At 47.4% G+C, this 25,854-nt stretch overlaps 1 protein-coding gene across 2 annotated transcripts; it reads right to left on the bottom strand.

Annotated features, from left to right (window-relative positions):
• Positions 1-1,058: 1,058 nt before the first annotated feature.
• On the bottom strand, positions 1,059-22,997 carry Tef (TEF transcription factor, PAR bZIP family member). 2 transcript variants are annotated; one of them, XM_076855226.2, is made up of 4 exons: positions 22,830-22,997; positions 10,960-11,277; positions 5,950-6,170; positions 1,059-4,693 (listed from the first exon to the last, which is right to left on the bottom strand). In XM_076855226.2, the coding sequence occupies exons 1-4, from the start codon at positions 22,930-22,932 to the stop codon at positions 4,478-4,480; spliced, it is 858 nt and encodes a 285-aa protein (XP_076711341.1). In that variant the 5' UTR covers positions 22,933-22,997; the 3' UTR covers positions 1,059-4,477. The 2 variants fall into 2 exon arrangements, with proteins under 2 accessions (XP_076711341.1, XP_076711340.1); XM_076855225.2 differs by lacking the exon at positions 22,830-22,997 and adding an exon at positions 14,472-14,679.
• Between the last annotated feature and the right edge of the window lie 2,857 nt (positions 22,998-25,854).

The raw sequence follows: 25,854 nt of genomic DNA, 5'->3' as shown, positions 1-25,854 counted from the left end.
CAGGACCCAACAATTCCAGGGTTTTATTTTTTCCCAGGGTTTTTATTTATTATTATTTTTTAATTTAAATTTTATTTTTCTGAGTCAGGCTTGATGGCACACGCCTATAATCCCAGAGGCTCAGGAGGCTGAGGCAGAACTGTGAGTTCAAAGTTAGCCTCAGCAATGGCGAGGCGCTTAGCAACTCATTGAGACCCTGTCTCTAAATAAAATACAAAAAGGGGCTGGGAATTTATGGCTCAGTGGTTGAGTGCCTTCGAGTTCAATCCCTGGTACCAAAAAAATAAATAAATAAATTTTATTTTTCTGGTACCAGGGATGGAACTCAGAGGCACTTAACCACTGAGTTACACCCCCCAGCCCTTCTTATTTTTTTATTTTGAGACTAGGTCTGGCTAAGTTGCTCAGGGCCTTGCTAAATTGCTGAGGCTGGCTTTTAACTTGTGATCTTCCACCTTAGGAAACTGAGGTGCTAGGATTATAGTGGGGTACACCACTGTGCCTGGCCCCAGTCTTTTTTTTTTTTTTTTTTTTGGTTAAACATAGTTGCCATCAAGTATTTGGGAACACTTTTCATAAGCAGTCCTATCTTTCTATCAGTTGTATAGATTTTGTTTTGTTTGTTTGTTTTGGGTACCAGGGATTGAACCATGGGTGCTTAACCACTGAGCCACATCCCCAGGTCTTTTTTGTATCTTATTTAGAGACAGGGTCTCACTGAGTTGCTAAGTGCCTTGCTTTTGCTGCGATTGGCTTAGAACTGGTGATCCTCCTGCCTCAGCCTCCTATTTCACTGGAGTTGTACAGTTTTATCTGTTCAAATTGCTTTTGGTCTGTGTCCTTCCTCAATGTAAACAGGGCAGGAGGATCATTTGACATTTGAGGAAACTTAGAAACACAGGGATTAGGTGTCCTAGATAAGGGCATCTGGTTGGTGACAAGTTATGCCAGGAATGGGATTCTAATAAAAATTAGGAACTCTGGCCTGAGTCTCAGTCTCCAGGCCCACACACAGAGGAAACAAGGAAAGAATGGGAACGACAAAGGCAATGGCAAAATTCTCATCTCAAAATATTTAATTTTGTTTTGAAAAGGATACATTCCCGGCTTCCCTCCCTACCACATCACTCCGGCCCACCAACAGTGACACACTCACACGCACACACGCACATAAGGCCAATGGGCTGCTCTCTGTTCTGCCCTCTCCATTTGGGAAGAAGAGATCTTCTCCTTGCCTCCTTCCCCCAACAAAGGTAAAGGAGAAAGGGGGCCCGCTGGAATGCCAGCTCCCAGGGGAGGATGCAGAGCCCCACACACTCTATCATATCACATGCACTTAGAAAAATAAGACCAAGTGGTGTTCTGGCATCCCCAGCACCACAAGATAGCAATCTCCACCTGGAAGTCATCTATGCCATTTTCTAGAAAAATTTATTGCACTTAATTAACAGGTGTTAAAGGAGCTGGGATGGAGCTTTGCCATGAAAATTAGGAGCTCCTCGGCCCTTTGTGTCATAGGGAGTGAAACTCCAGGGCCATGTGGAGAGCTGCCCAGCACAAAGAGGCCTTTCCCACAGGCTCCCACACTGGCCATCTGGCCTCAAGCTGGAGGACTACACAAGTTGCCTGTTTGGGGGTGGGGGGAGGCATCTGCAGCAAAGTATGCAGACCTCACAGCAAGGTGTGCAGACCCAAAGTTAAAGTTCACTACTAAATGCCTTCCCCAACTGGCAGGAGCCAGACAGGCAAAGCTCTTCCTTTGATAGAGGACAGGATTACCCAGGTCCTTCACAAGGCTGCCGGCTCTCTAAACTTGTTTTTTATATCTAGATTTACATTTATTTTATGTACATTCTTGCAATATTCTAGTTCATTCATGATTTGTCTGTTCTGAGGTTGCAACGGGGTGGCCAGGAAGTTGAAGACAAGACGCTCAAGAAGTTAACAACACTTCCTGGCCCAAGGTGAACCCATGGAAAGACAAGTTTAAGTCAGCTTCTCTAGCCCCCGTGCTAATTTTTTAAAAAATCCTCCCCCAGGTGTTCTCCAGAATATGTCAAAGATCTGAGCACAGGAGCCAAAATCTTCAGCCACTGACCCTAGAGGAAGAGGGCCCAGGAGGGAGTCAGAGAGACTCCCATCTCCAAGAGCAACTAGGCAGGCACTAACCCTCTTTCTGTAGGGTCTTTGTTCCTAGGCCAGGGGAGGAAACAAGCTTACCTAAATACTTCTTTCCCCAAAATGTCAACCTCTGGACATGCTCCTTCCTGTTCCTGCCAGGCTCCTAACTTTTAAGGGGCTCTTCTCAAAGTCCAATGACCAAATTCCTTCTAAGGAAGGAACTAGTCATCCTCTGCCACAAAGGAAGAAGAGGAGCGCACTTCACAGATAGCAGGTGGGATGGAGAAGAGACATCAAGCCTCCATCCCACCCCCTGGGGTCCAAACATAGATACAATCCAGAGATAAAGTGTCCATCCTTAAAAAAAAAAAAAACAAAAAACTGAAAAAACACAAACCTTATATTTTTCTAGCCAAAGAAAATGAAGAGCTTTTCAGCTCAAGGCTCATCCACCAATAACAAAATGAAGAACTGCCCTCTGGGTGAGCAGCCAGCCCAGAGGGAGAGCGCTGGGCGGGCAGGTGAGCTGCCCGGGCAGGACACGGACATGCTGGATGCAACTGCCCTGTGTGGTCACAAGAGAGTGAAAAGTGTGCACATGGTTTTTATAGAACCACAAAGTGAAAGTCAGGGGCCCAGTGGGGGAGGGAGACCTCCCTTGGCCTCAGGGACCTTTGTCAAGTCCCCCGAAGAGGAAGAGGTGGGTGTGCAGATCCCTGGAGGGTCCCCTGGGTGCAGTCCACAGCCAGACAGCTTCCCCGGTTTTAACATCTGTTACAAAAAGTCTTTAGAGGTCAGGTCCAGGATGCCACCATTGTAAATAAAGCCAGTGTTAAGTATGACAAAGTGCACCTGTCACCTGTCTCCTCTTCACACAGATTGCCCGCCCTGAGCAAACAAACAGCCATCTTGAGGGTTCCCAAACTGGCCCAAATGAGCAGAGGGTTCCACAAGTTTCCTCAGTTCATCTTCTGGGCAAAAGGATAAATCCAGGCGGACAGAAGAGAAAGGAGCAGCTGTGAGGCAGAGGAGGCCATAGCTTTAAGAATGGCTCCACACTATGGCCAGGCGGTGTAGGTGGCCTGACTTCTGGGACCAAGACTGTGGGGACCAAGGTCCATGTAAATGTCCCAAGAACCTGCTATCCCACGGGAGCTGCATTGTGACCTTGATGACTCCTGGCTAGGTGCTCTGCCCTGCTAACACCTGATAGCTTGCACAGGAGGAATCCTGATACAAGAAGTGAGAGGATCTCTTCTGCCTCAGGGAGAGTGGAATCTGGTCTGGGCCACACTGGTGAGCAGAGCAAGAAAAAAATGGAGCTTCTCAAGAAACAGGCCCCAGCTCTCACGCTCACAGTGTAAGGTGATATAGAGACCAGTTTTCTAAACACCATGCGGAAACTACACCTTGAGTCCAGGAAGGTAAAGCTTCCCAGGTGAGGGGGGTGATTCTTTTAAATCCAAGACAATGGTTACCAAATGGAAAGAAACAACAGGCCCAGGGGCCAGACTGGTGGGACAAATTAGAGAGTCAGGTGGCCTCCAGGACTGGCCTGGAGGAGGAGATAAAAAGGTCTCCCCTGCACTGGCAAAGAAGGCCCAAAGACCAGTCTCCAGGAAGCTGCTCCACAGCAAGTAGACGAAGCCAGTCCCCAGGGCCTCCTCCCTGGCATCCAGAACTCAGGCCTTAAAGCCCCAAGAGAAAAGGGGTGTGAGGGTTAAGAATGGCTGAGTGCACTTCTGCTGAAGGCCCCAGACCCCAACCCCATCCCAGACTGTGGAGACCCATTCCTGTGGCCTGGCACCCTGTGTATGCTAACAGAGGAGCAAGTGTGCCCTTCTACCTCCAAGGGAGATGGGGATGGCCTGTTTCACAGACTTTCTGGGGAGGGTGAGGTGCATGACACACACACACCAAGTGGAAATCCACAGGCTACCTGAGAAGACATAATGGTAACAATGATCATGACTCATTCTGCAGAGGCAGCCCTCGGCAGCCCAGGCTGGAGACCGAGGGAGAGTCGAAGGAAGCCTGAGTGCCCTGTGAAAGGAGATGTGTACTCCAGAGGTCCCCTTCCAATTCAGCCAGGACATCCAAGAATAGAAACTTAGGCCGATTCACCCATCTTCATAGATTCTCTCGTGCTCCCTGTCAGTGAGGAGGCTGACCCCCCTGGGAAGTTGCCACGTGCGCTGGCCGTGTTATAATGAAGCTGAGACGTGAACGCTCCTGGAGCAGGTGCTCCACTATGCGCCCAGGACGAGTCCTAAGTCTCCACGCATGTGTGGGGTTCACGGCGCCCCCAGGCAGAGGTCTAAGGGGCAGGCAGTGCCCAGCCTGGGCGGGGCACGGGTTACAAGGGCCCATACTTGGTCTCATACTTGGACACGATGGTCTTGCACTTGCCCACCTCCTTGCGTAGCTCTGCTACTTCCGTCCGGAGGGCTGTGTTCTCCTTCTCCAGGAAGGCTGCACGAATGGTGATCTGGTTTTCCTTCAGGCGTCTGGCATCCCGTGACCTTTTAGCTGCCACATTGTTCTTCTTGCGTCTCGTCCAGTATTTTTCATCCTGTGGGAGAGTAGCCTCTGTGGGTTTCATCTTCCCTGTTAGGGAATCCAATCTTTCCCTCCTGCCACCCAGATTCCCCTTAATATTCAGTGATGTAGCCAGAACTAAAGCTGGGATCCTGGGAAAGGAGCTACATGTGCCAAGAAACATTGAGGGGCACTGCCCTGTCCTCAGAGGGGCAGAATGAGAAACAAAGTCCTCAGGCAGTTGCATCATGGAGGGAAGGAGTCTCTATTTACCAGTCATTTTGGAGTGCTACTTTAGCATCAAGCACGTTTAGGCACATCATTTAGTGTTTTACAGTAGTTAAAGGACGGTAACCTGGGTCCAGTCCCCTAAATTCAAATCTTGGCTCTGCAATTTTATTAGCAGTAAAATCATGCAAATGCTCTAACTTCTCAGTGTCTCAGCTCTACAATGGGAATAACAATAGTAACTACCTCATAGAGTTAGGTTTGAGGATTAAATGAGTTAGTATGTACACAGTGCTTATAACAATGCCTGGCCTAAAAGTGACATTTTAACCAGTATTGTCACCATTATTATTAGTCTTAGAAACCTCTTCAAGAGGTAAGTACAGTTGTTTCCATTTTACAGATGAGGAACTTGAAGCACCCTGGGTACTAGGTAGTAAAGTGGGGCCTATGCCCAGGTCTGCCTGACTCCAAGCTCAGATGAAAAGTCCTTTCTCTCAGTTTTTCAGAGGAGAGGATGGAAAAACTGCGAAGTTCCCTCTTCCCATCAGTTCCTATGGAACCATCAGCTTGAGAGCTGCCTGGAAACACCAACATATAAGCTGTCTTCTGTCCTTCAAATGGAGACTCCTTCAACTCCAGTTCCAGTGGAGTGAGCTTTTGCCCAATGGATGGGCTAAATCCAGAGAGGCAGGACACTGACACACCCAGAGGCAACAGAAATGAGAGAGAACTACAGGGAGTCACTGGAGCAAACACCACCTGACTACATTTCCTTCTACCAAATTGCTGCATGATGTGGTTCTATACATTGAACTCATGTGTCCCCAAGGAGGAAATGTTCTCCAGGTAAAATTTTATATGAGGAAACACAATTCCCAGTCCTGTCCCCCATCCCAGTCCCCCCCTCCGACATTCTTTATTTTTTTGTGTGGTGCTGATGATGGAATCCAGGGCCTGATACATGATAGGCAAGCACTCTACCACTGAGCTACACCCTCATCCCACCCCCAATTCCTGAACAACTGTTACACCTATACTTATAAAAGGACACCAGGTTACCTTCTGCTCATCAGGGACAAACACCTTCTTGGCCTTTTTGATCATGGGCTGGGGTTTCAGGTCTTCCTCAGCAAACTTATGCTTCCGAGGGTTGAAGAGCTCCCCACCTGGCACACTGGAGAGGACCAGGTCAGCAGGATCAGGGTTGAAGTTCACATCTACCTCCACACAGTTGGGGTCGATGGGACTGGGAGTCTCCCTCTCTTTTTCTAGGGAAGATTCTGAAAGACACAGAGGCAGGTGGTCTGGAAGTAGCTCACTAGACAAGAGAGAGTAGTCTCTGTGTCACCCACCCAGACATCTGCTGGAATCTCAAGGCTGCACAAACTACTGTTACTTAGCAGGAAGAAGACCATGAAAGCACCAGCTCTTAAGTTAGGTGGGAGATGGGTGCATGTAGTACAATTCAAAAACAAACAAGTTTTTTTTTTTTTTTTGCTGTGCTGGGGATTAAACCAGAGTCTTGTTCATGCTAACTACACACTCTACCACTGAGCTATATCACAGTCCAAGAATTCTTCCCTTTAGAAACCGAATGCTCTAAAGGAAACAGAGGCTCTCAAAATACACAGGATTTTTCAATTGTTTTTCCCTCTCAAGATATGTTAAGCAAAACATTAAATCATTATACCCATTTCCTGTGTCTCAAGTAATGAGAAACAGCTGAATTTCTCTGTGAATTACAATGGGGCAAGGACATGGACATGGGTTCCACTTTTGAGTCCCTGAGACACATTTGTCACTATGCTCGTCATACAACTCTGAAAGAAAAATGACTGTTAACTTGATAGATGAGGATACTAAGGCTTGGGAAATTCAAAGATTTCTCTGGGATCACACAAATTAATGACTGAACTAAAATCTGAATCTTGGCCTGGAAGACTCTGATTGCTTGTTCTTCCCTGCACCATCTGGCTGCCACTTTATAGTGAACATTGGATTAGAGTCAATTTTGGAGTTCAAAGGTTGTGTATTACTAGAGATAAGTGTTATATTTTTAAAAACAAACTAAACCTTTGGCCTATTTGTTCAATGCTACTGATAGGAGTGCACAATATATTCAGTCAACAGATATTTAATGAATACCAATTATATGCCAGGTACTGTCAGGTATTGTCTTTTTTTTGGTACTGAGAATTGAACCCAGGGTGCTTAACCACTGAGCCACATCAAGCCCTGCTTTAAAACAAAACAAAACCCCCCAAAAACAAAAAACAAACAAACAAACAAAAAAAACAAAAACAACTTGTCAATGGATATTTATTTATTTATTTGCAATGCTGAGGATCAAACCCAGAGCCTCACATGTGCCAGGCAAGTGCTCTACCACTGAGCCACAATTCCAGCCCTTTTTTATATTTTATTTAGAGACAGGGTCTTGCTAAGTTGCTTACTGCCTCACTAAGTTGCTGAGGCTGGCTTTGAACCCATCATCCTGCCTCAGCCTCCCATGCTGCTGGGATTACAGGCATGCACCACTGTGCGTGGTTCAGGTACTGTCTTACAATGACAAAACAGTACAACTGGTAAAAAAAAAAACCTCTGTTTCATGGAATATTATTCTAGTGGGAATGACTGACATTATACAATTTATTTTTTTAAGTACTGAGGATCAAACTCAGTGCCTCACACATGCTAGGCAAAAGATATACCACTGAACTACATTCCCTTTCCTTTTTAAAAAAAAAATTTATGTTGAGATAGTGTCTTATTAAGTTGTCTAGGCTGGCCTCAAACTGGAGATCCTCCTACCTCAGCCTTCCAGGTAACTGGGATTCCTGGCATACACTACCATGCCTGGCTACACAAGATGACATTTTAAAACATGTATAAAAATGTGAGAATAATGTAGACATTTGGGAGAATATTTCAGAAAGAATGAATATCAAATGCAAAGACCCTGAGGTAGGTAGGTGCTGGGTGGTATGTTCAAAAAATGAATGGCAGGGATGATGATATAGCTAGAGAGAATAAAGGAGTAATAAGATGGATATGAAACATGGATATGATTAAAGGTAAACATATGTTTAATTCCAATAAAATCAGAGTTTTCAAGAGGGGGTGGGTTTGCCCTACAAGGGACATGTGGCCATGTCATGACTGGAAGGGTGCTACTGGCATCTAGTGAGCAGAAGCCAGGGAGGTTGCTACATGTCCAACAGTGCAAAGGATATAAAAATTAAAATCTAAGTTCCCGCTCCAATCCCAACAACAACAAAACATTTTGTGGTCTAAGTGTCAATGGTGCTGATTTTGACTTTTCTCTTGAGATGGGAAGCCACTAGAGAGTTTGGAACAAAGAGAGGCATGACATGATTACACACATCAACTCACTGTATCCTGCTAGAGTAGGTGAAATACCAAGAGGTCGGAGCAACAGAGGAGTGAATAAGCAGGGACCTCTTACTAACTTGGGAATACAGGGGCATGCCAAACTCCATACTTGCAAGACAGTCAAGGTATCCACTAAATGAAATTGCTATTCAAAGTGACACCATGTGTGCATGCCTTTCAGCAGCAAGCAAATGCTGAGGTGTGTTTAAGTCTCAAGGACAAGACAGGAGAGAGTTTCAGTAAACAAAAGAGGACACTTTCCAAAAAGTGCATAAAAATAAGGCTTGGGGGCAAGAATTTTGAGGAATTCCTTTTTCCCTGTGGATAGCTCTATTGACCAAATTCTACCAAGTTATTTAACATTACTTCCATAGCAGGAACTTAGGAAGAGAGAAAGATAACAGTTCTGTTGTTAATTTGACTGAAACAGTATTTTTGGAGATCTGTCAATATAAGGTTTTCAAAATTAAAATCAGGTCTGGGTGTTGTAGTTCAGTGGTAGAGCACTTGCCTCGCACACGTGAGGCATGACATGATTACACACATCACGTGTGCGAGGCACTGGGTTCGATCCTCAGCACCACATAAAAAACAAATAAAATAAAGTTATTAAAAAAAGGTACTATGTTACAGTTAATTTTTTTTTTTCTAAATTAAAAGCAAAGACTGATAACTAGAACTTCCATATACTAATGGATACAACCACTGTGTACACTTTAACAGTGTCTGCTTTTGTGTATGGCATTTTTCACTCAACTTTGTGAAGATCATTCATCACGTTGCTCATGACAATCATTTAATTTTCAATGCTGAGGAATACTCTATTAAGTGAACACACCAGTTTATCCATTCTACAGCTGAAGAGCATCTACAGAGTTTCCTAGTTTGGAAAATCTGAACACAATGGATTTATTGTCAATTTCAGCTATAAAACTGGTATTTTAAGCCAGGTACAATGGTGCATGCCTGTAATCTCAGCAACTTAGGAGGCTGAAGCAGGAGGATTGCAAGTTCAAAGCCAGCCTCAGCAACTTAGTGAGACTCTGTCTCAAAACACAAACATTAACAAATAAAAACACCTGTTATTTAAAAAAAAAAGTTTTTAAAAAGAACTCTTACCTTTACAGCGGGGGGGGGGGGGGGGGGGGCAGTGGCACACTCCTGTAAACCCAGCCCCTCTAAAGGCTGAGGCAGGAGGATTTCAAGTTCAAAGCCAGCCTCAACAACTGAGTGAAACTCTGTCTCTAAAGAAACCATAAAAAAGGGCTGGGGATGTGGCTCAGTGGTTATGCACACCAGGGCTCAATCCCCAGTACCAAAACAAAAAACAAAAAACCCACAAAAAATAAAAAAAACCCTCATACTTTAAATACACATCAAAATATTTATAGATGAGATGATAAAATAGCTAGGATTTGATTGGAAACACCTGGTTATTAATTAACAACTGAAGTTGGGAGTTGGCTATATAATAACAATATTATTATTGTTATTATTGTTTAGTTGTAGTTGAACACAATAAAGGTATTGTCATTTATTTATTTTTATGTGGTGCTGAGGATCAACTCAGGGTCTCACATGCAAGGCGATCACTCTACTGCTGAGCCACAACCCCAGACTGGAAGGTCATTAATTATAGTCTCTTGCTATTTTGTTTTTTGGTGTTAGGGATTAATCCAGGGCTTTGCATGTGCTAAGCACATGCTCTAACACTGAGCCACAACCCCAGCCCCTTATGTTTGTTAATTTATTTGAAAAATTTTCTATACTAAACATAAATTTAAAAAAATAAGAGCATGAGAATTTCCTGGGTGTAGGTTCCCTGGGTGACAAATCAGGACATATCAGCTTGTATAACCTCTAATTGAGCCTGTAGAAAGCTCTGCAGAGCCCACTGAGAAGGAGTTTGTCTCCCCTGGTAGGTTAATGTCCAAGGGTCATAAAAACAAACCCCTACAGGCAAAACAGAACAACAAGAGGATGAAGGGCATATTCTGAAGATGTTTTACAGGTGGTAGGAATGCCTTCTTTAGACCAGTGCCACCTAAGCAGTACTTGCCTATAGAGACATATATCCTACGCTCAAGTGCTGCCTCCACTACCTACCAAGTGTGTGACCTGGGAAAGGCTCTGTGTATCAAGGGGCTTCACAGGTTAGTTTCCTCACCTGCAGAACAGGGATAATAGTACTAAAATATGGTTCTTTTGATGATTTTTGATGCATTACTGTCTGACACAGAATAAAGCAAAATAAATGCTAGCACTTACAATGATAATTATGATGACAACAATGGCATTAATGATACTGCCTAAATGTTCTTATTATTTGTTGCAAAATGCAGGTAATTGGGATAAAACAGCAGCATCAAGGATACACAGAACAGAATTTTCCTCCTGCAAAGCTTCACACCTGAAAGGCTGACTTCACTGTCCTCATCATTTGCAGCACATCAACCAATAGAAGACCTCTGACTGCTGCTGGTGTGACTACTATTTTATCTCCAGCCTCGGGGAACACAGCTGGAAGGTGGGGATCAGAGGGTTCCTCCACACTGTAGCCTACCAGGATCTCCTTTAAGAGGAGCGGCTCACTGGGTGCGTGGATATAGTCGTCCTAAGTGGGAAGTGGACTCCTTAGATGGGACAGGTGGCCCTGCCCAAAGGCCTGTCACCAACCTGTGCTGGATACGGTTTCAGAGGGTTGAAAGATGGCAGTGGAGGAGGACGGCGGGGATGCTGTGGAAGAGCTGGCGGACTCTTTTCCTTCTAGCTCGGCCACAGGAAGCAACAGGTTCTGGGCCAGTTGAGTAGGGCTGGCAGGGATGCCATTCTCCAGCAGGAACTCATCCAGGTCCATGTACTCCAGGTGGAAAGACTCGCCGTCGTAGGGGATGGTCTTGTCCCAGATAGGTGGCATGAGGGAGGCTGAGACAGCCATGGTACTGGCTGCTGCCGCCTCGTCCTCCTCCAGCTTTTCCTTCCCCTTTTCCTTATCTGCAAACAAAATTTGTGATGAGACACCACACAAGAGGGAAACTCGGTCCCAGTAGGTGGGCTGTGAGCCTCAGGACAGATCCATCTTTCTCCAGTCTGATTCCATCCCATGCATTTCAAGGGCCCAACCTGCGTTCCAGCTACAACCTGGTGCTTCAATCAGTGGCTAATCTCCTTTAGAGATGGCATCACACCTCCTTCTGTGCCTGACCTTTCTGGAATGCTAGCCACATGCTCTGAGGCCTGATGTGAACCAAGGGTTAAGGCAGAATAGGCTGTGGGAACGGCACCTGCTGGAGAGAGACTTTAAGGGTATAGAATTTTTTGCCTTTTTCTGATTTTTTTTTTTTTTTTTTTTAGCGTGGAAAAGGCTGAGGTCCTCAGGCCAAGAACTTTTGTGTTCTATTGCCCTGCCTCCTTCAGTCTGCTTCTCCTTAGCAACTCAGGGCTGCCTCTCATTAGCTATGGGATATATGACCTTGGCCATGTTACTCAGTATCTTCCACTGTAAATAAGGATAAAGCAGCCTCTTTGGTGAAGATTAAACATTTGAAAATATCGGTATAAAGTCCAGGCAAACAGCAGGTGCTCACTACTACTGTGAACTCACTGAAAGCAGGGGTTATGTCTGGTTCAGTTCTGGATGACAGGGTCCAACAAAGAGGTAGACAGACAGTGGCTGTCTACCCCACAGACAGGGGAAATCAAATATCAAAGGAAGATGTGTATACTGAATTAAAAAAACTGAATTTACAAACAGAATTCACTTTAGGTTTACTGAATTGAGAGAATCTGGAGCTGTCTTTTCAGGACCTTTTTCAGAGCAACCATTTCAAGAGACCTTTATTCCTGAATAAACAGAAAAGACTAAGGGCAGGTTTTCTGGGAGAAAGGAGAAGCATGGAGCTGAAGATGATACTGCTCCTATGAAAAACAAAACTAATCAGTTAGTAAGGACCAGATTCCACCTAATTATCTTAGTAAAAAAGTTATAAATGTGGATATCCAAAAGAGAGCAATTAAGAAAAAAAAGATAAGAGAAAAATGTGACAAGACTGAAAGGAAATCAAAGTGACAGAGAGGCTAATCAGTGAAGTGGGAGAAAAAATCATGACAAGTTCATAATGGGTTTTCAAAATTGAGAGAGACAACTTTGAACTCTGGATTTAGAAGTGAAAAGGAGAAATCAAATACCATTATGTTGGAAATGTAAACCAGTCATGCATGGACTCCTAGACCACAATCAGCCAAAAAGCAGCCTGCTGGTCCAATAAAAATGGACACACCTGGTGAGTTAAGAAGATGGAGTTTTTCGCAAACAAAATTTGGTTATGGCTTCTAATCTGACTTAGTCTGAATTCCTGAAACTGTATTCTATACCAGGACTTGCTTTACAACTAACTGGGAAGTAAAAAGCCCATGGCTTCTGGGTTGGGTGGGCCAGATGACCTTTTTGCTCTTCTCCCTTGAGATCCTGACACCATATTCTACACAGAAATGACTTCTGTTGGGTGGGGGCACTTGGGATCAATGGAAGCGGGAGAAGGGAGAAGATTAAAAAAAAGAAAAAAAAAAAGCAGCTGTACTGAAGGACAAGCAACAGTAGGCTCCAGGTTTTTACCTAGTCTAAATATTCGAGAGTATTTTAAATCAATACTTTTTAAAAATTGGTTTTAATTTTAAGAGGATTTGTTCATCACTCAAATAGGTGACAGTATTGACACCAGTGATTGTGTTCATTATAGTAGAAAGAACAAACTGAGAGCCATAAAGCCTTGAGAAAGCATCCCTACCTTTCTGTACCTCAACTTTCCTCAACTGCAAAGTGAGGGTAATACCCTACAGGGCTGTGATGGAAGTCTACATGAAGTAAGATCATGTCAAACTGATCTGTGAACACTCTGAATAACTGTTATGGATGGTCATTATCTGGTAATCTTAAACAAGAACCTGCCAGATGTGAACACCTGTCCTTGAAGTTTGTCTCAGTCCCAAGATTTGGAACAAAGCATCATCTTGAAAACAAACAGAAAGGTCTGTGCACAGGAGGTCCTGAAGCAGGAGAAAGCCTGGCTTCACCTGATGTGCTAAAGCTATTTATAACCCAACAGTGACAGCCATAGGAATGGGAGCCTCAGAACTCATCCAGGAAACGAAGAGAAATGGCATTTTTAAAAAGAAAATTAATTACTCAGGTCTGACAATTTTCAAAAGGCCCATCCCTTCCCAAATCCCTGAATTACACTGATGGGTCAAATGTAACAATCTAAAGGTCTCAGAATGAAAGTAGACCTTAAAGCATCTAAACCCCACTATAAGTAGCACTCCTGCTGTTGCCTGAAACTCATCTCCCAGGCCAAAATCCAGGGCCAAACCTGCTTTCCACAAAGGCCCCTGGGACCTGGGCAATAAGATGAAACTCAGTCCTGCTATTTGTGGTTCCAAAGCCTATTGTCGCCCAAACCAAGCAGGTGAAGGATCTCACTAGCCTCATTTTGACTATCATTCCACCCCTGCCTCACCCAAACCTGCCCCGCTAGAAGGTGCCCTATGGCTGGCCCCACACAACTCCCCTACCTGCACCTCAGCAGCAGCCCATAGATACCTATTAGAGGATTTAATAGCTGGAATACTCACCCCCTGGAAGGAAGACTCCTTCTCCCCCAGAAAGGGACAAGGCCATATGCACAGACAATCTGCTTAGCAGATCAATGCTCTTCAAACTTTGGTGGACTATGAAACCACAGAGGTTTGGAGGGGTGCTCCCTAAAATGCAGAGTCCTATCCAGGATCCGCAAACTGGGTGGGGCCCAGGAACCGGCATTTTAGGCCAGCGTTCCGAGTATTCTGATGCAGGCGGCCCCAGGGGAGGCGCCCTGGAGCGCCATGTAAGTGGCTGCTCCGGTCCCCCTCAGTCCCCTCTGTAACCCCTACACAAACTCCACTTCACGCCCCCATCCCCTCTCTTCAGACCCTTCTCCGCTAAGCCCCACCCGTCCCAGCCTCTCCGGTTAGCCCTCTGTCTTCCTATCCCAATCTCCGGCCTCGTCTTGCAGGCCCCTCGTCATCCCGGGGCCCCATCCCCCTCCGCTGGACCACTTCACCCCGACCTCCGATTTCTCCAGCCCCGCCCTCACAAGGCCCCGCCCCTGCAGGAACCCCGCCCCCAGGCAGGCGCGGATGCCCCCCCTCACCGAGGCGCGCCTCGCGCGGGGGGTTCTCCATCAGCTTCTTCAGGACCAGAGGGAAAGAGCCCGGCAGGCCCCGTTCCCCAGCTGCGCGCCCCGGGCCCGGTCCCGCCTGCGGCTCCACAGGCGGCTTCTTCCCGCCGCCCGTGTCGGACATCGTGCCCTCCGCCCTGCTCGCGCGCCTCACCTCCCCCGTCCGCCCGCCCCCCGAGATGGGCCGGAGCCGCGCGACCCGCCGCAGCTGCCGACACGGGCGGCTCCTGCGCAGGCGCGCCGCCGCACCCCCGCCTCCCTCATCCGCGCCCCGCCCGCGGACAGGCCCGGGCTGCATTTATTATTCATGAGTCCAGGCCAGCGGTCCCGGTCGGCAGCTTTGGATTGGTGCGTTCCGCGGGGGGGTGGGCGCGGCCTCGCGGGCCGGGATTGGCCGGGAGGCTAGGGCTAGCGAGACACGTGCGGGGCCAGGTGAGGTGCGCCAGCCTGCTCGGGGTCCCTGGCTGGGCCCTGCTGGAGTCTGTTTTGTAGGCCTTCCACGGCGGCCGCCCGTTCCCCAATGCGTTCTTCGCTCCCAGTCTTCGTAACCTTCGCCCTTCTCCCAAGCCACCGCATCGTCTTTTCCCTCTCATCCCACTTTCGCAACCTCCCGGACGCACCACAGGAGGCAGGCGGGGATGGAAGCGCAAGGCAGGCCTGTGGGTCACGTGGAGCCGCAGCCGAGCCAGGCCGCGTGGGGGAAGGCACAGAACAGCCAATGGGGGGTGGAGGGCGGGGCCGGTGTTGGTGCACGAGGCGCCGCACGTGCGGGCTGCGGCGGGGAGGGGCGGAGGCGCTGGGCGGGCCTTAATGTTCCGGGGACTCTGCCCTGGGTCGTGGGACAGGGACGCAAAGCCCGGCCAGCACTCCTCCTCCCACGCGACCCAGAGGTTGGTTGAGGGCAGGCAGCCTGCGGGTCCCGGGTCCCGGCGGTAAGGTCGGCCGGAGCAGGCTTGGCAGCCGCTGAAACTGGTATCGGATTGCCCACTGATCCTGGCTTCTGGAGCGGGCGTGGCTGCCAGATAAACACTAGCGTGGAGGGAGCGTTCGTGAGGCCCAGTCCAGAGCCAGGGCTCGGGTCACGCTTCCATCCTCCCCCCACTAGCTTGTGACCTTGGGAAAGTCCAGTGTCTCCACTTGAGCCTGTTTCCTCAACCATGAAATTAGGAGGTTGGGCTAGAGTATCCACAGACCCAAACAGCTCTGAATTCTCTTCTTTCCAAGATTGCCCCTACCTTTTTCGTAAATTTAAAAAAAAAAAAATCTTTACACAGGTATTGATCCCATCCCACATTTTGTGGCAGAACCACCCCGTCTTGAAATATAAACACTCCCTGGGATTTCCTCAGGAACCGTGTGAAAGGAAGGGAAGCTGCTCCTAGGGAGCCCTCAGAACTTTGTATCTCCATAGTACAAATCATACTCTGCTTCAAACCCAAACAATAGACTTTCCCAGTTTAAACACCCAGAGGGGTCAGGGACTTTGACTTGTTGTCTTGTGTCCCTTCAAGGGATCCAGGCTTCCCGTGGGAGGGGCTGGGGAACAGCAGAAAGGTAATTCTTGGTTCTTGGGGTAGACGCAAGAATGCAGCACAGCTGGCTGAAAGTTGATGGAATCAGAATTTCCCTGGGAGTTGAGGGGAAAAAAAGTTGAGTAGCTGAGCAGGCCTAGAAAGAAAGCAAGAAATTTGGAGGACTTGGTAGTGGTAGGGACAGGATGACTGGAGTTCGACTCCAAAACTCAGGTTCTTACAGTAATACTAATTAGACTTAGATCACTTTCTGAATATGATGCCTCCAGTTGATTGTGTCACCTTTCTGGACTCCTGTATAAGGAATAAAAACCTAAATGGAGTAAGGATAGGATCTACATTAGAGTGTTTCCATGGGCCAATATGTAATTGTACAGTTGCAAGCTTGCAACAAATGATAGTTAAAATTTTGCTAAAACTGATGGGTATAGATCCACTGTGGAAATAGTATTGTGTTTAGAAAAACCTGTGTGTTGTAAAATTGTTGTTAGCAGGAATTCTCAATGTGGCTAAACTCTTTAGGAGAAACTAACCTAGAGCTCTTTGGAAACAAACTTCAAAGGGCCAAGTGCTCCTGAATTCAATCCCCAGTACCCCCAAACAAAACAAGAATCCACTGCTTGTCTTTTCATTTGTCAGTAGTGTGGGAATAACTCTATGGTCTTGCGCCTTCTATTAGTGGAAAAATGAAGCCAATTTCTATAGTGTTTGTGAGCCCTATGAAGAAAAGAAACTCCATAAAAAGAACATCATTACCTACTTAGGACTTTCAAGGAATGAAGTGGTACCTTCTGTAGCAATAGGTTTTCAGGAAGTACAGGTCCTGGGGTAATGGTGATACTGGTGATTTGGGAGGCAGGCCTGGGGAATGACTCCCCTCACCCACTGAGTAGCCATGTGGCCTTGGGCAGATGATTTCAATGTCTCAGTTATTTTCCTCTTGGAAACAGATGGAAATGCTCCCTCATAAGGCGGCTATGAGGATTATCTGTGATAGACAATGTCAAATGCCCAACTAGAACAGTAATAAATAGGGATGGAGTGTGTGGGCACCCACTCTTGCCTTCAGGTTGTGTTGGGTTATGATTTTGGGTGTGACAGCCAAAGGTTTGATTATAGAATCTAAGTTAGAGCCAAACAGGATGAGAAAATGTCTTGCTTTCCAGATTTGAACTGGATTTGAATTCTGTTTCTCATTGTGCAGAAACCTGCTAACCAACCCAACCTGAGCTCTAACAAAGCCCAGCCATCTGTGGTCCTTGCTAGTACCAAAAGCAGGCAAGCACAGTATTGTTCAGGATAGTAACAGTAAATATTTCTTGGCTTGCTTGCTGTGGTTGGTACTGGTAGGAGGGTTAACAAAACCTTTCAGAGCCAAGTTCCATACATTTGGAGCGTTATTAATGTTAAATAACAGTCACTGTGATTCACAGTGGAACCTGGAATAACAAATGTGAGCCATCTTTCCGTAAGTCCTCCAGCACCATCCTCACCAGCAGCTCTTTCTGGCCTGCATACCTATGGCTGCGTAACTCTGGGCTCTAAGGTGCGTATGCCTTAGGTCTCACTGTGTTCTAGGGGAGAAGTGGTGGGTGGAGGCTCTTTTAAAATTCTTGCCCATCTCTTCCAGACACTCAAGAGGACTTGTTTCCTGTTTGGCTTGAATTTTGTGCACTCCCAGGGTTCAGATTACACATGGAATTGCCGTAAGAGTGCTCGTTCCAGAGAGAAGCCCTTACCTCAAGCCTCTGCTACCTCTCAACAGCCACCACCTGACAGCCCTGGTTTCTCCAGCCAAAACTGTTGGGTATAGTGGTAGGGTGCAGGCTTCAGAGCCTGACCACCTGGTCTGATTCCTACTTCAGTTATTTCCTGTGTGATCTTGGGCATCATACTTGTCCTTTCTGTGCCTAAGAGTAAGAAATAAAATAATCAGTAGGCACAATGCTGAGGTCATTCTTTCAGCAACCTAGCATTGGGTTCGATCCAATGCAAAGTCACCTGAAAGAGGGCAGTGATTGACACTGCCATCAGTGCATGGTGCATAAGCAAGTGGTCAGTTAAAGTTAACTTGTACCATCATAATTCCATCTTGGGTTGTTCTGGGGATACTGCATGCCTCCCACCAGCCACTTCTCCAGGAATAAGTGAGGGTGAGTGGGCTCTTAGACACAGGGACTTATCAGTCTCACTTTAGGACCTTAAAGGCTTTGTAGGCTCTCACCTTCTGGGTCTCTCCAACCCCATCTCATCTTCTCTCCCTCTTGCTCTTCTTCCCCTTTTATTCCTTAGTCAATTTAGTCTTTCTTGACCCAGGAAAGAACCTTTGCAGATGATGTTCCTCCAGACTGAAAGTTCCTTATGTAGCAGGCTCTTTCTTCCCCTCCAGGCCTTAACCTAAATGTCCCTCCTCACAGAGCCTCCCCCGTCCCCCGCACACTGCACCCCAGTTGCTATCTCTTGACTGTCTCTCCCCAATAGATTGCAAACACCATTGAGCCAGTACAGTGTTCATCTCATTCACACCTGAGCCACAAGTGAAGCAAATGCTCAAAAAGCAAATGATGAATGATTGAATGACCAAGAAGTTCCACCCAGAGTCATGGTTTTAGAGACCAGGGAGTCCTATAGGTAGACGTAAACCTGGAAGGGGGAGTAACTGGACTTGACCCCTTTGACAACTGTGTGACCTTCCCATCTCCAAACATCCATCTCTTCATCCATAGAATGAAGAATCAAACACACTCTTGCACAGAGAGTGACAGAAGTGTGTAGCACAATTCCTGGCACATGACTGACAGGTCATTCTTTCAGCAACCTAGCACTGGGTCCGTCCAATGCAAAGTCACCTGGAAGCGGCAGTGATTGACACTGCCATCAGTGTCTGGAGCTTGGTGAAAAGTAGTTTCTCACATTTTTGATTGGTGAGGGGGAATAGGCAGAAGAAAGGGTTTAAGGTAAGAGAGAAGAAAAGAGGCGGGCCCCCTGGGCTAGGAGTGAAGCTTAGTGGTGGTAGAAAGCTTGCTTAGCATGCATGAGGCCCAGCTGGGTTCCATCCCTAGCACTGAAAGAGGAAAAAAAAAAAAAAAAGGCTAGTCTACTTACTGGCCTAACGGTGGCCAATCTCTCTCAGTTAATTTTCAGAATAGGAAAATACACTTTTTAGAAGGTTGAAGTGAGTATTAAATGAGTCAACACATCTAGCACACAGAAGATCCCATCCCATTTCCTTCTCCCTGGAAGCAAACTCCACACATTTTCAGTTTTGCCCTGGTTCCCCCAGGCTGTAAGGGTTCCCAGATGGACTGCTACTAAGGCCAAGCTCAGGGCCGCCTGGGCCATACTGAGTCCACCCTTAATCCATTTACTTCATTCGCCCAGAGGACCATTCCACAGTCCCCTCCCTTGCACTCTGCCTCTGTCCCAGCAAGTCTCCTTGTTACTCTGTCTGTTATCCACATCTGGGCTGTCCCATTTGGTGCAGGGCCAATGGCATCATGTCCTGGGAGCCTCAGCATGCATTTCCAAGGAGACAGCCCTGTGTATGTGCACAAACTTGTAATATTCACCTCTTCAAAGGAAGGTGGAAGAAGGGAGGGAGGGTAAGATTGCAAATGTGATGCAGGTGGAAGGAACGTGCCAGGCCAAGCTGCTGTTTGCCTTTCAGAGAAAACAGCGTGGCACTTCACAATTTATACCACTTTCATGTGGGACAACTCATTTAGTCATGGCAGCAAGACTGTGACACAGGTATCCTTTTCCTCACTTTAAAGAAAGGAGATGGAGAGTGGGAGGCAAGTCCACCCAACCAGTGGGTAGCAGTCCTGTCTCTGGAAGCAATCTGCTGTCTTTCTAGGATCTTTTTGCTTTGCCCAGATGTGGTCATGGTTTAAACGTGCCCTGGGGTGGGGACCTTGCCTGCCCAGCTCAAGTTCTTGTTTAAAGTTTGCATTCATGATTCACAGCTCTCTAAAATGGAGGCCTGAATAAGTGGAAAAGGCAAGAAGATGGGCAGGGGTGCCTCTGAGCACAGCCAAGGCTCCAGGGCTTGAGAGAAGGTGGGGTACAAGGAGCTAAGGGTATGTATAGAGTCTTGGGTCTCAGTGTCTTTCCAGAAGCTGAAGAAGAAAGGAACAAATGATGGAGTAAGCATCTGAGACTGAATAACTCTCAGAAGAAGACTCTCCAGAGAAAGAGGGAGCAGAGGAAAGAAAAGTATGATTAGGGCTCAGGATCCAGAAACCAGGAAAGGGAAACTGAGTCAGGGTATGGATCCACCCTTTTGCTAGGCATGTGATTTTCTGCCTGAAGGGAAATTATTTGAACTGGTGGCCCATAGGAAGGTCCTCTAAGAAACCAAGGGAATCCCAGGTTTGGTCAGGCTGCCAATGCAGGATGAGAGAGAGGCAGAGGTCTGTACAGACTGCACTAGGAGGCCCAGGAGCAGCAAGGGGGAGAGCGGCCCCACGTGAGTGTCAGGGGTTCTCTTGAACTAGAAAACCACCATGAGGCTGCAGGAGAGCAGTTCTGCAAAGGCACACCTAGAATTTCTCACACCGTGTGGCTCTCCTCTGAAACCTGTCCCACTGAAGATATACTCTGCCCATGATGTAACTGGGCTGCAGTCACTAGGTGGGAAAAGGAAGAGAAGAGGGGGATTTTGTAAATAGTCTCCCAGGAGAAACCATCCCCTTTCACATAGAAGCAGCTGTGATTTCCAATTGAGGTCAAAGCCAGAGTGGTGGGAAATGGGCAAGGAAGATGCTTTGACCTCAGCCTTTCAAGTACCCATGCAACTACTTAGAATCAAGTTCACTTTGATGGGTGTGTTCTCATCTACTCTTTCAGATAAACCATTTTTATTTTTAGAAATGGTTTGGAGAGTCTGAGAGCTTTGGAAAGTGGTGATTTTAGGGTGGGGGCAGTAATGTGGATGGGGCTTTGTGACACCTTTGGCTCTTCTGCCTGCTTCCCCTCATTTTGTCTCCCTAGTTGGCTATAGGCAATTGTCCTGTGGGACATTGTGCTCTTTCATTGAGGTATCACAGGAGGTGACCTGAGACTCTGGCCTACAACCATCAGACCTATCTGACCACACCTGACTATTTCTTAGCCAGAACTTGTTAGCTCTTGGCAAAGTTCTGCCTGAAATCTTGGATAAGTTCCCTAAATGCTGGGACTGACTGCCTTCCACAGTGATGGTAGAGACTCTTCAGCTGTTGCAGGGCTCTGCAGACCGACCGGCTCAGAGCCAGCAGTCGGCAGCTGCTGCCACACTTCAAAGGCCTTCTATCCTCATCTGAGGAGCAGCACCCTGAGTCACCTCCGAGAACCCTTCTTTGCCTAGCTAGGAGCTGTCCTGTGCAGTGTAGCAAGGCATTCTGGGACACATAAATAGGGCCAGGGGGGAACTATGCTACCTTCCCTCTGCTTGGACCAAAAAGGATACAGTTTGCCTTAACTTTTGGAAAGCTTTCCTGCTGGCCCTCCCCAGAGATGGCAAAAAGTCAGCTGTGGCCTGTTTGTAGGTGTGGACTCCAGCTGGGGTTTGTTCATTGGACTGGGTTGCAGGGGCCTTCCCTGAGGAGTTGGGCTCCTGGTGAGCAGCTGAAACTCCTTTTGTAATGCCCACCTTTTGAATCCAACATTGGCCACAGGCTGTGGTCTAAGAGGCCTGGGCTCAACTATCCATGAGAGTGCCCTCTCTCAGATAGTGTCTCCCCAGGAACAGAGCCTGTTGTCCCTCCTTAACTAAAGCCCACACCTGACCCTAGAGCAGAAGAGGAGACCAGAGGCTGTCCTCTGGCTCCAAAGTTTAGGAGTGGCTAAGAGAGTCCTGTAGAAAGACATCTTATGGGGACAACCAGGGTGGTGAGAGAGAACAGGTGGAAGAGGCCTGAGAAAATTCTCCTGAGGGAACATCCTGGGATCCTAAATCAGCTGGGTTCCTTTAAAGGCAATGAGGAGGGTCTGGGAGTGTAGCTCAGTGGTAGAGACTGTGTTTAGCATCTGTGAGGCCCTGGGTTCTGTTACTAGCACTGAAAAAAAAAAAAAAAAAAAAAAAAACAAACAAACAGATTAAGGTAATGAGAGAATCTCATCAGCAATGAGCCTCTGATGTTTGGAACAGAAGAGATTTGGAGAAACAGGTTGTCCCCAATTCTCCCCAAATCTAAGCACTCTGGCCTCTTGGGTTTCCCAAGTAGGACTTGCAAGACACCTGGTGCTGGCTGCCAGAGCTGCCCCAGTTCCACACCCTCCTCTGTTCGCCCCATGTTTGCCTGTGGTATCCTAGGAACGCGGGGCTAGGAGCCTTGTGGTCCTGTTATATAACAGCTTCCATCCCATCCTTGAGTTCAGCTCTCCAGCGAGTGGAGCTTCTTCTCCACACACAGGCTCTTGCTGCCCAAATCAACCATCTCTGCCACTCCTCTGCCTGTCCCCAATGTGCAGAGGGAGGGAGCTTAAGAAGCAATTAACATCAGCTGGGTTCTTTCAACAGGGCACTCTCAGTTCTATCCTTGTCCCGTATGAGCACAGCACCTGTCAGTGGCTGCATGCTGGCCACGGCAGCTCCCCAAAGCTATCATGCCTAATGGGTAGCCCCAGAGTTGGTGTGGCACCCATACACCTCCCCAGAGTCTTTTCTGCACCACAGCCCATCTTCTGTCCAGAACAGGTCCAAGGGCAGACCCCTGCTGGGGGGCCCTCCCTAGTCTGTCCTGCCACTATTCCTGTGCCTGAACCCATCCCTTTGGTACCTAGGCAGCCTGCCAATGCAGACCTCCTGTTCTCCTACCTGTCCTCTTCTCTGGCCAAGGCAGAGAATGCTCCAGCAGGGACTTGAGGACCTCAGGCATGTCCATGGCAGGGGCCACTCCGATCCGGTCACAGCTAGACATGGCCCAGCAGGAGGTGCTTGCTCCGGGAGTTTAGAAGCAGCTGGAGAGGCAGGGGCTGGCCAGGGGGAGCTGCAGACTAGGGAGGCAGGCGGGGTGGGAGCCTGAGGCAGCCAATGGGCAGCACTAGCCCTGGCCCGCCCGTCCACCCCCAGCTCGGCCACCTGCCAGCTCCTGCTGCAGCCAGGCCTTCCCTTCCCGCTGCTTGGCAGGGTGGACCTGGCTCTCTGCCAGCTGTAGCACGTGGAGCCACAGCGCCAATCCTCTGACAGAGAACCCGGCCTGTTATCTAACTTTGCAAAGGGAAGTTCTCCCCCAGGCTGGGAGCCATAACCAGGGCTGCCAGATGAGAACGGTGAGCAGAGCTCCACGCCCACATGGAGCATGCCCACATCAAACCTGCATGACACTGGGGTGGGGCAGAGGAGTTCTGGAGCCCCAGGCGCAAGGGAGAGAAGGGCACACCCTGGGAACCATCCCAGGCTGGGACCAGAGGCCCCAGGAAGAAAGGATGGTAGACAAGACCAGCACTCCAGGCAGCTCAGCACAAAAGATAGCATGTGTGGCAGGTTCCAGGACATAAATGGTGTTGTGCATTCATGTGTGAGCTTGTGTGCCTCAAGGGATTGTGGCATGTTGGGACAGTATGTATGTGCTATCCACACGTGCCTTCAAAGCACAGAGTGTACATGTGGCATGCATAATTGGAGCTTTATACCATCTGCAGAGCTTGAAGCCTGTTCTCCAATTGGAAATGACAAAACCTGCAGCCTGAAATTCTCTTGTCTTCCAAGGAGGGGCAGGGGAGAGGCAGGACCCTAGAAGATGAGTTCAGAGATGGCAGGTAGGGTGGGCACTGAAAGGAGGGCAACCCTGCAGACTTGGGTCAGGCTTCCAGTCTGCCATGAGGACCTTGTTGGCAATTGGTTGTTTTCCCTTCCCTATCCTCTCACTAGGATGCTGTCTGACTTCTGTGGTCCCCAGCACTTGAATGTGTGGGTGAAGCCAAGGATCTGTATGTTGCCATCCTTCTGACCAGCATCACAGTGAAGCCAGACTTGGCCAGGGATTCTTGAGTCTGCCATGGTGTGGAATCTTGGACAAGCCAGACAACAATTCTGGGTCTCGATTCCAAAACTACTGACTGCATTCTCTGATTTTAGTTCCATGGCTGTGGGTTGGATGCAGTAAGTATCTGTTTTTCTGCTCTGTGGCTGATCACTACCACATCCTTCACTACTCTCCAATATTGCATTTTAAACAGAATCAAAAATACTCCAGGAGGGGCTTATGGCTTCTTCCCTCCCAAGCGTCCTCAACTTCTATTTGCCTTCCTTTCCTCCATAATAATCCTCCCCAAATTTTGTTGTTTTCCCCAATTAACTAAAAATTAATTTTGAATTAAAAAACCCCAGTGCATGGCTTAAAGCTCAAACCCTTTGATAAAGTATACTTTAGAAACATCATTTTTGGGGCTGAAGATGTGGCTCAAGTGGTAGCACGCTCATCTGGCATGCGCAGGGCACTGGGTTCGATCCTCAGCACCACATAAAAATGAAATAAAGATGTTATGTCCACCAAAAACTAAAAAATAAATATAAAATAGAAACATCATTTCTATCCCTGCCCCTTCTCCTCTTAAAATTTTAAATTATTTCTCTCTCCACTGTTTATTTTTGCAACAGAAAATTTTGCAATGTAAAATTTTTAATTACATATTTTGAAGAGTCATATGTTTTGATCAGTGGAAGGTACCACAAAGGGAAGTTCCCCTTCCTGCTCTATTCCCAGCCAGAACCTGGTGGCTATGCACACTGTGGGTAAGGGTAAGGACAGGCCTGGTGTGCAGGCTGCCTTGAGTGGGCCTGTGATTTGCAGGTGGGGCTGACTTAAGCTGGGCTGGGTGTGATATCAGTACTTGGCCCAAGAACTTTCTTTACCATAAAACTAGCTTTAGTACAAAGGTGGAGTGGGCAGACACCCACAGAGCATTATTTCAGTGACCCACATATCTCAAAAACACCCACCTGCTGCATGGCATTTCCTTCTTGGAGATTCACTCCTGTGAATTTCCTACAGACTCACAAATGTCCTAAGCCTCACAGACCATGCATGCATGCTCACCACATACTATGGCTTCCATGTGTCCCCCAAAAGTTCATGTAGCTTTATAAGAAGAGAACTAGCACATTTGTTCTGTTTCACATGATATTCTCCACCTTGTTATGCAGCAAGAAGGCCCTAACTTGATGCTGAGCCCATATGGTACCATGCTCTTGGACTTCCAGCCTTCAGAACCATGAGCCAAGCAAACTTCTTTTTCTTTTTTCTTTCTTTCATTCTTTTTTTTTTTTTTTTTTTGGTACAGGGGCATTTCACCACTGAGCCCTTTCTATTTTGAGACAGGGTCTCGCCAAGTTGCTTAGGTCCTCATGAGACTGACTTGGAACTTGTGTCCTCCTGCCTCAGCCTCCTGAGTTGCTGGGATTTTTTTGTTTTGTTTTTCCCTCTTTTGCAGTATTGGGGATGGAACTCAGGGCCTGGCACATGCCAGGAGAGTACTCTAGAAGTGAGATACGTCCTCAGCACTTTTTATTTTCTTTTGAGACAGAGTCTTGCTAAGTTGTGAGGCTGGCCTTAAACTTGCAATCCTTTGGCTCTTCCTGAGAGTTGGTAAGCTTCTGTTCTTTATAAATTACCTTGTCTCAGGTATTTTGTTATATAACAACATATGGATTAATACATCATAAGTGTAGCACCTGACTAGATCTGGTGAGTGTTCAAGGCTAAGTAACACACTCAGCCATTAACTCCCCAGCCCTAGAGTATTTCCATGACACTTATAATCCACATTGGTATCTCCTACTCTGTGCTCAAGCAGAGGTCCAGCAGTCAGCAGGGACCACATCAGGAGAATGTGGGGCC

The sequence above is a fragment of the Callospermophilus lateralis genome, chromosome 4 (assembly GCF_048772815.1).
Source record: "Callospermophilus lateralis isolate mCalLat2 chromosome 4, mCalLat2.hap1, whole genome shotgun sequence".
Classification (NCBI taxonomy): Eukaryota; Metazoa; Chordata; class Mammalia; order Rodentia; family Sciuridae; genus Callospermophilus; species Callospermophilus lateralis.
The sequence above is the reverse complement of the archived record's forward strand: the minus strand, read 5'-3'. Positions and strand labels throughout refer to the sequence as shown.

Coding starts and splice junctions, on each gene's coding strand:
- Tef (XM_076855225.2), bottom strand. CDS start 14,622: ATGTCCGACACGGGCGGCGGGAAGAAGCCGCCTGTGGAGCCGCAGGCG. Junction 6,171..10,959: donor TGAAACCGTATCCAGCACAG/GTTGGTGACAGG, acceptor TGTGTCTTTCAG/AATCTTCCCTAGAAAAAGAG. Junction 4,694..5,949: donor TTGTCCCTGATGAGCAGAAG/GTAACCTGGTGT, acceptor ACTCTCCCACAG/GATGAAAAATACTGGACGAG.